The 14,965-nt window shown below is 34.6% G+C and overlaps 1 protein-coding gene across 1 annotated transcript; it reads left to right on the forward strand.

Moving 5' to 3' along the window:
* The first annotated feature begins 5,217 nt into the window (after positions 1-5,217).
* Positions 5,218-8,610, forward strand: LOC139890634 (receptor-like protein Cf-9 homolog). The gene has a single exon (XM_071873534.1). It carries the CDS (start codon positions 5,219-5,221, stop codon positions 8,240-8,242), a length of 3,024 nt encoding a protein of 1,007 aa, XP_071729635.1. The 5' UTR covers position 5,218; the 3' UTR covers positions 8,243-8,610.
* Positions 8,611-14,965: the final 6,355 nt, after the last annotated feature.

The raw sequence follows: 14,965 nt of genomic DNA on the forward strand, positions 1-14,965 counted from the left end.
TCTGTTCTGTCCACAGACTGAGGTCATGTGTAAAATACACTAAGTTCACGTTCTCTTTTATGCAAAGTTCTCCCTATTCGTATGTGTTTAACATCTTTTACCTTGTAAACTACTTATCTGACTATTTTTTTATGATGATAACGCCACACAAGAATTATGGTGTCAAACCAATGCAATGTGAGAAACATACCATGATATATTTAGAGGATTACTCTATAATTCATTAAAATATATACAAATGACATCAAAGACATTGTTAAATCATGTATATAAATAACCATTTCAAGATAGCTAATTTTTAGAAAGCATAAATATATATGTTTGCTAAGCATCAATATATTTTCAAACGATGTGTACCACATCGTAAAATGATTGGATAACAATATGAGAAATATTTCACGAAACCAGTATGTTATTCAATTAATTGTTAGACCGAGAAAACATAACCATAATCCGTGGATCTTCACAAAAGGTATCAGGTTTAACACACATTTTGAGGTGATCAGAAAGAAAGGGTCGAAAACGGTAACCATGATTGTCATTGTTAGGTCATATTTTATTGATGTGATTTGTATTCCTAATCCCCTATATGTACATGGTGTCTATCATCTATAAATAGACACCATCCCCCACCATTTAGAGGTTAGACATTCACACCAAAGCCTTACCTCACTTTACACCAACTCCGCACACACACTCACCAATACTCTCTCAACCCCTAACACCTTGTAATCTCTAATACCTTGTAATCTTGGCACAATGTATTGAATAAGAATCATATTCATCATCATCTTCATCTCATTATTCATATCACAGTCAGACATTCATATACTATACATACATATATCACTAATCATTCACATACAAGTTCTAAAACACGAATTCAACCTAGTTTTAATCATAACAATATTGTCTCTCCCCATCTTTTGATCCTGACATTTTCGGATATGAGTGATCGCAATGCACACCATCTTTTGATCCTGACATTGTCTCTCCCCCTTGGTGTGCGTTGTTCAGAAATGTGTTTATTAAATTGAGAGGGGTGTAAGAAAGAGCTTGCTTGACGATCTTCTTAAGCTCCCCCTTGAATGATGAATCGTCTCATATCCGACAATGTCAGGATCAAAAGATGGGGAGAGACAATATTGTTATGATTAAAACTAGGTTGAATTCGTGTTTTAGGACTTGTATGTGAATGATCAGTGATATATGTATGTATAGTATATGAATGTCTAACTGTGATATGAATAATGAGATGAAGATGATGATGATGATGAATACGATTCTTATTCAATACATTGTGCCAAGATTACGAGGTATTAGGGATTACAAGGTGTTAGGGATTGAGAAAGTATTGGTGAGTGTGTGTGTGTGGAGTTGGTGTAAAGTGAGGTAAGGTTTTGGTGTGAATGTCTAACCTCTAAATGGTGGGGGATGGTGTCTATTTATAGATGATAGACACCATGTACATATAGGGGATTAGGAATACAAATCACATCAATAAAATATGACCTAACAATCTCCCCTTTTGATGTGATTTGATCTTGACTGGCTTTGTAATCTTGTATTCTTTGGGATCTCGGGGTCTCTTTGATGACTTGCACTCTCCCCCTCGGAATAGGCGTAGTTGTTGACTTGAAACGGTGAAACTTCTTCTTTTGGAAACTTCTCCGTTGTCGGATATGAGTGATCACAATGCACACCATCTTTTGTTCCTGACATTGTCTCTCCCCCTTGGTGTGTGTTGTTCAGAAATGTCTTTATTAAATTGAGAGGGGTGTAGGAAAGAGCTTGCTTGACGATCTTCTTAAGCTCCCCCTTGAATGATGAATCGTCTCGCTCCCCCTCAATCAGACATGGGGAGTCTGAAGTGTTTATGGGAAGAGTTTGTGTTGGAAATTTGATGCGGAAGTTTGAGTAGTGGGTTTTTCGGTTTGCTTTGTCATTGGTTTTGGTGAACAATTTGTAGGTTTGGTCGATGTGGTTAATTGATCTTGCGTTCCATCGTGGTTCGATCTTGGTTTGAAAAGGTTTTGGTTTATCCTGAATCACGGTTCGTGGCTTAAGGGAAAGTAACTCTTTGAATGAGTACTTGATTAGTCTTGAAGGTGTTTTAACAAACGGTGTTTTGTTCGAGTTGATGGATGATTTTTCTGAACGTGATTGCTTCAATTTATGAGGAAACCATCCGTATTGATCACGAAATCCGGTGAGTTCTCCATTTTGTCCGCAAGTAGGTTCCAAGAACAGTTGATTAGTTTTGGTTCGATAACATGAATAAATTCGTTGTCCGTGGGAAACCGATTTGTGAAGTTTAGAATCCTTGGGGTTCTCTTGTCACACCCCCAAAATGGACCAGGGGTAATTGTGACCAATCATATCATAATACAGTTGTATAAGCGAGAACGACTCTAAATGAGACGTTTTATTTATTAAATAAACACGTCTCATTTAGAGTCGTTCTCGCTTATACAACTCTGTTATGATATGATTGGTCACAATTACCCCTGGTCCATTTTGGGGGTGTGACATCTCTTGTGAAGGATAAGTCTTTGTAGCCGATGATTTTGATTCTGAAATATGTGGCTTGGTGCACTCTGGGATTTCGACTTTTGTACCCATTGACACCATGGTTGGTTTTGAAATTGGTGTTGATTTAACATCTAACTCATGTCGCAAATCAGAAATGCGTTTTTCAAAGTCATGAGTTAATGTTCGGCTAAGAGTTTGAGCATGATCAACAACTGTGCGAAGTTATAGAATGGTCTTTGAATCAAGCTCATGTTTGGACTTGAGATGACGATTTTCTGCTCGAAGAGTCCGAATTGTCTTATTTTCTTCTATAAGATGAACAATTTTTTCTTTAAGTTGATTATTCAGTGTCTCTATGTTGAGTCGTTCCTTGTCGAAAGAATCTTTTTGACTTTGTAACTTTGCTTGAATTTTTCCTTGACTTTCCTCATACGACCGAACTTGACTCTCCAAGTCATTCTGAAGAGTAGACACTTTCTTTCATAAGAGTTCCTCCCGTGATTTGCTCTTTAATAGTTGAGATTCGAGCTGAGAAATTTCAAATGTTGTTTTCCTTTGAGCAGTCAATTCATTCTCCAACATGAGAATCCGTTTTTTCATGTTATTTTCAATCGTTTATTGCTGAATTTTAGACTTTTGATAATCTTCATAGATCTTAACTGTACACATCCGGTCTTTATATTCTTCTAAATCGGGACCTCTCATCCCACATGTACACAAACCATGTAAATGATTTTGACTTTGATCCCATGTTGGTTTTAGAGGTGCAACCGAAGAAGTACTCGTCATTTGAAGCCTTTGTTGAGAAAAACGAAACTTCCGAAAACCCTATAAATTGGCACTTAAACAGTTAATAAACGAAACTTCTGAAAAATTTCGTTAGAAACTTTAGTGTGAATCGTTAAATTTCTCTTTGCATCGTTAGTCCGCCGTTATAAAGAAAAAGGTAACTAATGGTTAACTTTTTGAAAATGATGGACTGATAAACTGTTGGGCCTTTCCTCCTTTCTTTTATTTAAAATGTTGAATTGGACTAGTAAGTCAATTTAGGCTTCTAAACAATTATTTATTTATTATTTTTTTTTTTTTTAAAGTTGGGCCTTGGAATCTGTTACTGTGTGTTTTATGTTCCCAAAAAAATAATTACGATTTATCAATTGTCTTCTTCCCCAATTGAGACCTGACGAACCCTAAATGCCAAAAAAAAACCACTCGTACGAATCGACCAAATCCTATTGATCGAATCCTGTTTTCTTCAGTCTCTCGTACGCTTCACCTTCATTCTCTCGTAAGTTTCAGTCACTCGTGTAATCACTCGTAAGTATTACCTTGTTCATGGGTTACGAAATTAAACACCACTCGTGCAATCAATCGTACGAATTATTGATCAATTGTATACCAAAACATACGTTTCAGGTACCAATTGTATCACTCGTGTATTCAACCGTGTGAAAAACGGTTATTTTTCTTATGAAGATTCCGATGACTTATGAAGATTCCGATGATGTTTCCGGCTAAAACTGCAAAAATATGATTCAGGTATGCTTCTTCATCTCCAGTGAACTTGTTTAATCGACTTGAACCTTAAAAACACTGTTTAATACATTGAAATCTCAAACACAGTAGAACCGCCATTAACGAACTCCAAATCATGAAATCGAAATCTGGACTGTTTTTACTTGAATTAATGATTGACGAAGCTTTAGTGATCGATTTAGAACCTGTAACAACTTTCAAAACGATCTAAAACAGATGAATTAAACTTTTTCTCTAAAAGTCAACTCTGGTCAAACTGCGAAGAACAGGTGCTGTAATTGATGAATTAGTCACGAATTTGAGCTACTGGATCTTGTAGATGTTCTAATTTCGCTCTGATACCAATTGTTATGATTAAAACTAGGTTGAATTCGTGTTTTAGGACTTGTATGTGAATGATCAGTGATATATGTATGTATAGTATATGAATGTCTGACTGTGGTATGAATGATGAGATGAAGATGATGATGAATATGATTCTTATTCAATACATTGTGCCAAGATTACAAGGTATTAGGGATTACAAGGTGTTAGGGATTGAGAGAGTATTGGTGAGTGTGTGTGTGTGGAGTTGGTGTAAAGTGAGGTAAGGCTTTGGTGTGAATGTCTAACCTCTAAATGGTGGGGGATGGTGTCTATTTATAGATGATAGACACCATGTACATATATAGGGGATTAGGAATACAAATCACATCAATAAAATATGACCTAACAGTCATGCATATCAAGATCAACTTCATATGAAGTTTCATTAATGATGTGTTTCTCACTTGTTTCTGTTTGGAAGGATTATTTATTTATTTATTTATTTGGCTATAAAACTGTCTTATTAATCTTCAAAAATGCAAAGCCTCAAATAGTCAAATGACAATTAAAACAGGCTGCAGCCTGCTGTTTAAATTATCACACTGAAGTTTGAATTTTTCCACTAGACGACCCACATTTATAAAACCAGTCCCTATTCATATTGTCTTTCAGTCATGAAAACATATATTGCATAATTGCCATTCTAATTATTTACGTATACATATTATATTGTTTTGTATTACTAAATTTGGAATGGTTGGGTGCAATAATAATATCATTAGTATATATAGAGCAAGTATGAATGTTAGAGCTCTATTAGCAACTTTCATTCATCTCAAAAAGAATGAGGTATCCAAAGTTTAATCCCTTCATTTATCTTTTATTTTTTGTCATCTCTTTTGCTTCTTTCACTTCATCATATTCTTCTTCCATAAAATGTTCTGATTCACAGACTCTTGCTTTGCTTCATTTTAAGCAAAATCTTTCTTCCATCAATTTTTCAACTGAATATTCTCCATGTAAAGGTTGGCTTGGCTCAAGTTATTATCCAATTATGATGAACTGGACCATAAGTACAGATTGTTGCCACTGGAATGGAGTCACTTGCGACCACTCCACAGGTGACATTATTGGTCTCGACCTTAGTTGTGGAATGCTACAAGGTTCCATACATCCCAGCACCTCCCTTTTCGACCTTCCTCACCTTAAAAGTCTCAACCTTGCTTTTAATGATTTTACTGATTCTCAACTTCCTCCTCAAATCGGAAGGTTTTCTAACAGCCTTACATATCTCAATATCTCTAGTTGTAGTTTGTCGGGTCGAGTCCCAACAGATATCACACTCCTTCATAAGTTGGAGTCTCTTGATCTCTCTTTGGATTGGGATAGTTTGAATTTTGAACCTCATGTTTTCATTAACATGCTACAAAATACTACAAATTTGAAGGAACTTTCACTAAACAGAGTTAATATCTCTTCATCTTTACCTACTTATCTTAATGTTTCTTCTTCTTTAAAACTACTAGACCTTGGCCACACGAATCTGTATGGAAGACTACCTCATAACATTTTTAATCTTCGATCTTTGGAAAAACTCGACTTGTCATATAACTGGTTTGAGGGAGATATTCCTAGGGAAATGTCTCTTCTTCCAAATTTGGTTTTTCTTGATCTCTCTTGGCCTCGGTCTGATTTACAAATGGAACCTTACATTTTGAACAATCTCTTTGGAAATTCTACTTCATTGGAACACCTATCTCTCGTTGAAGTTAACATCTTTGGGGCTTTACCTACTTACCTTAATACCACTTCTTTGAAATCACTTGATCTTAGATGGACTGGCTTGGAAGGAAAATTACCAAATAATATCCTCAATCTTCCACAGTTGCAACAACTTGACTTATCATGGAACAGTAATCTGACAGGTCCATTTCCTACCATTAACACAAGCACTATCATCCGTCTTGAGGTTTTAGATCTCACGTCAACCAAATTATCAACAGAGATACCCGGTTCAATCGATCATATCAAGTCTCTGAATTACTTATCGCTCTCGCGATGTAGTTTGGTGGGGTCCCTTCCGAAATCCTTAGTCAATCTTAAGCAACTTTCTTTTCTAGATTTGTCATATAACATGCTAAATGCATCATTGCCCTCGTGGTTTAAGAATCTTTCTTCTTTGGAGTACATATTACTCCATAACAATATGTTCAGTGGAACCGTACAGTTTGATTCATTTCCTCTTCAATCACTAAAACAACTAGCCCTCGGCTATAATCAGTTTGATGGTCGGATTGATGTACTTGATCAAGGACCCATTCTACATACATTTCGGCAACTCACCAACCTCATTTCCCTAGACCTTTCATTTAATAATTTTAGAGGTGAATGGGAGTTGGATACAGTGTTATCAAGCCTCACTAACCTTACAGAACTCATTCTGTCCAATAGCGGTTTATCTGTCATGACAAATACTGTCAATCGTTATGCCAACCCCGGTGTTGGAGCCTTATATTTGGCCTTTTGCAACGTAAAGGTGTTTCCTGAGTCCTTACGAGCCATGAAAGATCTTAGATACTTAGATCTATCTAATAATCTTATTCGAGGCGACATTCCTGAATGGGCAGTTGAGATTGGTGGAAATGGGATGGTAGGTTTAGATCTCTCAAATAACTCGTTGACAGGCTTGCCTCAACTTTTATGGGAGGGATTAGATCATATGTATCTAAAGTCCAACACAATTCAAGGACCGTTTCCTCGATCGATTTGCAACATGAGCAATTTAAGATATCTGGATATCTCCAATAATAGCTTCGGTGGAGTGATCCCATCGTGTGTGGGAGACGTTATTATCTCTGCCGTTACGATAAATTTGGGGAACAATCGTTTTCAAGGTACTATTCCAAATGTATACGAGAACTGTGGACCGTTAGAGGGGCTGTTTTTGAATGGAAATCAGTTAGAAGGGGAGATTCCACGCTCGTTGTCGAAATGTCAGTTTTTGAAAGTACTTGATGTCGGAAACAACCATTTAAATGGAACATTCCCCGGATGGTTAGGAGATCTTCCAAAACTGCAAGTTCTTATCCTTAAATCGAACAAACTTAGTGGTCCCATTGTGACCTCATCGACAGTCGAATCTCTATTTCCAAGTCTGCTAGTTCTTGATTTATCTTATAATGAGTTTGTCGGCCAGCTACCAAAAAATTATTTTCAAAATTTCAACGCCATGAAGAATGTGACGAAAAACAATAGGAAACTTGAATATTTGGAATCTGGTGGCAATTATTACTCGATTGTTGTAGTGTCGAAAGGGGTGGAGCGATCTATGCCTCAAATTTTCGTTGACTACACAATTATTGATCTATCAAACAATAAATTTGAAGGAGAGATCCCAAACATTATTGGAAGTCTTACTTCATTGATGGTGCTCAACTTAGCTCACAACAATCTCATTGGTCGAATCCCATCTAGTATTGGGAAACTATTGGAGATGGAATCATTAGACTTATCTTGGAACCAACTCACAGGAGAGATCCCTCGAAGCCTTGCAGACTTGACATTTCTCGGGTTCTTAAATCTTTCTCAAAACCATCTTGTGGGCCGCATTCCGCAAGGATCACAGTTCAACACGTTTGAGGGGAACTCGTTTGAAGGGAATGAGAAACTGTGTGGGCTCCCTTTGCCTAAGAAGTGTGAAGGGTCACTCAAACCACAAATCAAAGCAGACGGAGATGAAGAGAGTGGATTTACATGGAAGGCAGTGATCTTAGGATACGGTTGTGGAACTCCACTTGGAATAGTAATAGGATATATAATGTTGACGACGAGAAGAGTAAAGTGGTTCAATGCAATTGTTGATGCCTGAGAGCATATGATCTTGAAGAGACGAAACAAAAGAAGGTATTCGCGTAAAAGGAAATGAGATTAGTTTCTGAAAGTTATGTGAAATGCCTTTTCGATGCAGGTTATTAATTATGCATTGTTATAGTAGTAACTTTTTAATATATGCTGCATTTTTAGGCCATTTGAATTCTTGCTGTATATATTGCAAGTATGTTATTAGAGGTGTTGAGTTTGCTTGGTGGCAGGATGATCACGTGTTATTGTATGTTGTTGCATCTTAATGGGTATTTCAGTATATTTACAGTAAGTTGTTACTCTGATAAATGATGATCAAATATGGAACCGTTGTGTATACACAAATGTTAGCAAACATGCTGAAAACGATATGTATAACTACTGTATAAGAGTGCATGTTTTGTGATAGCTTTCATTAATAAAGACTTGCAAATATTCAAAACACATAAACGTTTATACTTGAATGTATTATAATATATACATTAGCATATATTATACATATATAGTCATCCTATGTATAGCAAGTAAATCAAGTCAAACATGTTATGTATAGAAAATATCTCATATCCCTGAAATGCAGGATTGTTAGTCAGACAATGATAGGGCTACTCTTGTATATGTACGACACATTGAATGGAATGCAAATCACGAATTACATTAGTTGGCAAGTCCTGCGGCTTGAACTAGTGTTAAAAGTGCAAGTTACAAGTGGAAACCAACTTTCTAGGATTTAAAAATATTGAAGATATCATCGTGCTAAAGGTCATTTTATAAAGGAAGGATATATCACTAGCCAGTATTTGAATCTTTCACTGCTTTGAAGTTGTCCACCTCATCCCAAATTTTTTTCCGAAAGGCAACAATTTTATTAAGAACAACGATTACAAGGATGACTAGGCCAAAAGCAGCCCAAAAAACAAGGACCTACTACACGAAATACACTAAATACTTGAACTTAACATGACACGAACAAGATCCCAAATTTTCCTAGCATCGTGTTCCCCATATCTTTCAACTTCCCAAAATAATGAATGAAGAATAAGAATGAGAAATGGCTATATGCAAAGATATTCAATAAAACTTGTAATAAATGGTACACGTATGACTTTGACCAAACCTCTGTTCTATTGGAACTTTTGCTGAAAAGTATAACTTTGACCACAAAAAAAGACATAAATCAGTTTCATAAATCAATTTCAATAATGTTTGGGAGCTACATCGACATGAGGGTGGGCCTGTGACACTACTCATCAGTCCAAAAACTCAGAGCCCATATTTGTTCACATTGTATAACTTAGGACTTCTGCTGAATGACGTCATCGATTAATATTAGGACCCCATTAGTTGTTATTAAAGCTCAATATTTCAATGAAAATATCTAATAGATCTTAAATGAAAATAAAAAAAAGGCTTCTCATAGATACCCACTACCTAATAATACCCATCAATCCCCTACATCACATAAAGCGTGACAATAAATCTGACATGTCATGCTATGCTGCTACTTACCCCACCTACAGACCTCCACGTGGATAGTCTAATATTTTTCCCTTTTTTATTCAATTTTTTCCTGACAAATAACCAGCTAAAGCCACGTGTAACCCTCAACACCCTAAAAATCAAAAATTTATACTCCGTATCAGTTAAAAATAATTCAAACACGTCCCTCGCCTTCAATGTCTGTTCATCTCTCTTCAACAAAACAAAACAAAAAAAAAAAAAAAAACACACCACGTCCATCGCCTATGGTTTCGTACGCCGCTGGAAAAAAATATCGACACCACTGCAGTATTAATCTCTATTTTTTTTGGAACACAAAGGTACTACTTTTGTATAATTTCGTAAACACAAATTCGTGCGAAGGATTACCAGTACAGAAATCAAATCAGGTATGCCATCATTTTTTCACTGTGATTAATTGCATCTGGTATTCAAAAACCCTAATTTATTTATAGATCTGGAACAATAAAAAAACCCTAATTAACAATATCGATGAATAATATTCAAAGTTGAGTGGTGTTTCCAACCAACGCCGTTCCATGATGATTAAGGTGCCCAGGATAAAAGTAACATCAATTTGTATTTATTTTCTATTATATCGCGTATTAATTAATATAAATCAAGAGGCGAAACGTACTTGCAGTTAGGTTAAAATATGATTAGATATTGCAGCATAATTGGTGTTTCATTGACCGCTGTGGGTGTTTCGTTAATTAGTGCTGCTAGTAATTACGTTTGTCTGTGATTTGAATTGAATTGATTTATGTTTTTTTGGCAGTTATCCGGATAATAATCCAGAATCGAAAAAATTGTTTGTGAAAATTGAAAATGCTTATGAGGTATTCCATTGCTATCTAAGTAAGTATTGTATTTTCTACGATTAGTTTGACTTTTTTGATCAAACAAGTTCTTATGATGGTAACGATGCAGAGAATACTAATTTATCATACATTTATAAGAGGATCATGTTTTATCTTGCAGTATTGTAGCCCTGCGCAAAGCAGAGAAAGAGGAGGAGAAAAGAGCTAGATAAAAAAATTGACAGAAGTTGGAAGAAGATAAGGTCTTAAAAGTCCTTTTTTGGCCATACAAATGCTTATTATAAATATCTAACGACAATAACGATGATGATGATGCTTCTTGTGGCTAAAATCTGTGTCTAATGCATATTATGAATTTAACCTTCATACATAAATAGTAGTACAAGCCAAGTATCTTATGATTTACTTGGGTGAAACTAATTATATATTGTGTTATAGGCGGAAAGGAGACAGAAACTTAGATTACCTGCAGAGTATCCTTCCGCCCCAAAACCTCCTGCACCTGTTGTGTAGGAAAAGAAGGTATTGCATGTTTGACTTGATTACAAAAATATTTAAGCTGTGTTAATAAGAGATTTGTTTTCGAATGATTAACATGTTTGTCCCGATTGACCAGTTTCTCTTTTTCAGTCTCAAGCCTGTTAAATTAACCTATTTAGGTAGTGATGGATAAAACAAAAACCAAATCGACCCGTTTGTAGACGAATGGGTCAAAAATGTTACCTTTTATTAAATTGTTTTGTTATAAATTTCCTCTATATGGAAAGGAATCACTTTTCAGTTCCAACATAAAAGCTATATTACACAAAATTTTTTGCATATATAGCATGACTTGGTTGTTCTGTATGAATGCGTACATAAGATAAGTGATGAAAAAAGAATTAACTTTTTTGATCTTTATTACAGAGCTCATTGCCCATCAGACCTACTTCCAAAGCAGAGCAAACGAGAGAGTGCTTACGATCTCTTTAGCAGAGCAATAAAGTAATTATCACCTTATATATTATGGTGGAGTTGCACTTTCTTTTTTCTTTTCATCTTTATGAGCATGTCAAAAAGCCTCATTGATAGTCTATGGCGATTGTTCTTATTGATCAAAAGGTGTATTATGACAGTCATTATTACCGTGACCATCTGCAGTAAGATCAAGTGATTGGTGTTACTGGTTATTGTGGATATGCAGTTTTGGAGGTTAATGTCAAGATACTTTCCTCAAGGAGCCGGGGATGTGCTACTGTCATAGTTATTGTTATGGTTCCATTTCAGAGGAAGTGTTATATGGTGTCTTTTGGGTAAGTATGGTGGCAACAATTCTGGATGCATATTGCAATCATCTGAAGCTGCTGGTTTGTGAGTTTGATTAAAAATAGGTGCATGGTAGGTTTTGATAAGTTGTCTTTCTTCAAACTCATTTTTCGTTATTAGATAATAAGTACTTTTATTGACGTCCAACAAAAATGTACTTTTAGTTTACTTTGTATTCCTGGCTTCATTGACACAACCTCAAACCAAAACTTTTTTGTTTTTGGTTAAAAAGTACCAACTACTTTAATTTGTTCAAGGTTTAGGTATATGGTTATCAAAACTTGTCCATGTGGTTGAACATATCTGGTGTAACTCAACTTCATCTGGCTCCATAATCATTGTGTTATGTAGGAATTTGACTTCAAAACAGAACACCGTGAAGTGTTGCAGCACCTATAGTACCAGGTAGAAAATTCACACATCTTCTATGGTTGTATCAATGATTAAATCTCAAGTCTTTGTGTCTCTATTTTGGTCCTACTATACCTATCTGTTATGCAACAACCTGCTTTCTGTCTTAGTGGGGCTGCTCGGTCAATACTAGGATACTATTTTGACTTTTCAAAGTCAAAGCTCTATCATTCTTTATAGTAAGCTGATCCAGTGTTTAGCTCAAGGTATTGATCATTTTTGGTGTTGCTGTTACCAGTATATGCAGAAGATCAAATTAAAATATACTGGTGTCTCCTATAATTTAGTGATATGCATGTGTGGTTTGATAAATAAGGATATCCTTTTCATAATATGGTGTACTTTTAAGGTTAAGAATGAAAATAGGGTTTATAAGAGCCTAATTAATAGATGTCTTCAAAAGATGTCGTCTATATTATATAAAAGCCTAATTAAGCTGCAAACTTATAACATGTGAGAGAGAAGAGCTTAATGTTGGAGAATACAAAGAATTTTTGCAGTTAATAAGGGCCCTCAAGTCTAACACCATGAAGATATCTCTTGCTCTTCAATCCGCCACTAAATCCATTTTCTGCCCTAGATATACTTCCTCTTCGCCAAAGGTAGTATACAAACCTCTAAACTAAACTAATGGGTGGGTTTGGTTAACGGGCCAAAACGGCAGGGTTAACACTTTAAGCCAATTAGTTCATAAAAGTTAATGTTCTAGTAAATAGTTAGTGGTTGGAACCTAATGTCCTTACCGAGGTCTCGGGTTCAAAACAATACATATCCTGAATGGCCAGGGTAAGGGATGAAACAGTCAGGGGATTGCCCAGTTGAATAGGGAGAACCTTATCCATTTACCCGTTTATTTAAACTTTATTGTTCTTTTGACAGATTTAAGAATTACGTTCCTTCAAAATATCGTCAATTGTGTGAAGACTATTTAGAGAAAAGTAAGGATGGAGCAGTAGATCTATGACAAATAATGGTGAATAGATCGAGGAGCTAGATAAAAGTTCAATGAGGTGAGGGAAATCTGGGCATTAGTCAAGTCATGGTTTGTTTAGTAAACCCATTCATGTTTGTCAACTAAATATTTAAGCTTCCAACTTATGAGGCAATTTTGATTAATAACAGTATGGTGGCTTGATATTGTATAACTTTTTAAAGCGGTTATCAAAGTAGGCGCACTAGAACATTTGATATACATACTGCGATACAGGAGATTGATAGGGGAAAATAAATTTGATTAGTAGTTTCTTACTTTATTGGGTACAAAATTCATCAAGTAATTGATCCAGAAACTTATTGTGTTTAATCTTTGGTATTTATATTACTATAATATGTACTGATTTATCAGTCTGATACGATGATCAATCAAGTCTTCATACGAAAGAGACTTCTGAATAAAATAAGAAGACCAAAGTTTGAAATCTCATCTGGCTTTTCCACAACAGACATTATACACATCTCATCTACCTAAATAATTTAAGTTACTAAATGATTATCATAATGCCACGTCATTTTAATAAGTATTTAAATATGTAAAAAAAAAATACTCGTCAAACATTCTAAAGAAGGTTCCTCGCAAAACAAAACCCCTGCACTAAGAAAACAATATCCAAAACATTATGTTAAAGAACAAACGATAAAAACCCTGCTAATTATACATTTACTGTTAAAATGTATGTATGTCTTTTACATGTCGTTGTAATACCATAACTTTGAGTTTTTCAAGTGATCATGGTTAATCCTGTATAAGGATTTAAAATTACTACTTCACTATTTCGTTTTGATATTGTTACTGGTTATGCTGTGATTCTTGAGATATGATTATTGTATGATATTTATCATGGAATGCTACTATTACTTTATTGTGAAATAAGAAATAATTTTATAACAATAGATATAAGTAAAAATGGAATATGCGAACTTATTTGCATTTTTACTTGGTTGAGCTATTTGGTAAAGTGCTACAGGAACACATCTTAGCAGGTTTAAGTACCAGGTAAAAAATTCACCTATAGTACACATAATCATTTAAGAAACGTGAGTTCTATCTTTATTAATGTTTACAATAATCCTTAGAACAATTTGAATGCATTGGTTCAATGAAAAACATTGTTTGTTTTAATATCAAGTGTGATGTTTTATATCGATGTTGTTTCGTTGATTTTTATAAGTTCGTTAACATTTTATACTTAGTCTTATTAGGGTCCGCCGTGCAACGCAAGGGCTCTTAAAGGTTAGTTTTATGTCAAAAGCGTAACATTTAAGTTGGTTAGTATTGTGTTTGAATATTTGCAATACTTACATTTTTGTTTTTGGTTGGTGACGTATTATTTAATATCTCCTATTACAATTTTGTTAAAACCTTGATCGTTCATTCAGGTACTTTTTTAGTTTTTTTATAATATATTATACCTATTTATTATTTGTAATATTTAATATTTCTAATAGAATTATTTGATTTTTAGTTTTATATGTGGTTCAATTAAATAAATTTTAATTTATGTATCTATATATTCACATAAACCTCTAAAATGATGATGTTATCATTTCACTAATTACCTTTTAAATTTTATAATAATGATGTCATTATTATTTTATATATTAATTTTACTTAAATTAAAAATTTTAAAACTACTAAATAAAAACAAATATTAATCCCGATAATATATGCATGCCGATTTTGAAAGCAATAAAGT

This window comes from Rutidosis leptorrhynchoides, chromosome 2 (assembly GCF_046630445.1).
Source record: "Rutidosis leptorrhynchoides isolate AG116_Rl617_1_P2 chromosome 2, CSIRO_AGI_Rlap_v1, whole genome shotgun sequence".
Taxonomy (NCBI): domain Eukaryota; kingdom Viridiplantae; phylum Streptophyta; class Magnoliopsida; order Asterales; family Asteraceae; genus Rutidosis; species Rutidosis leptorrhynchoides.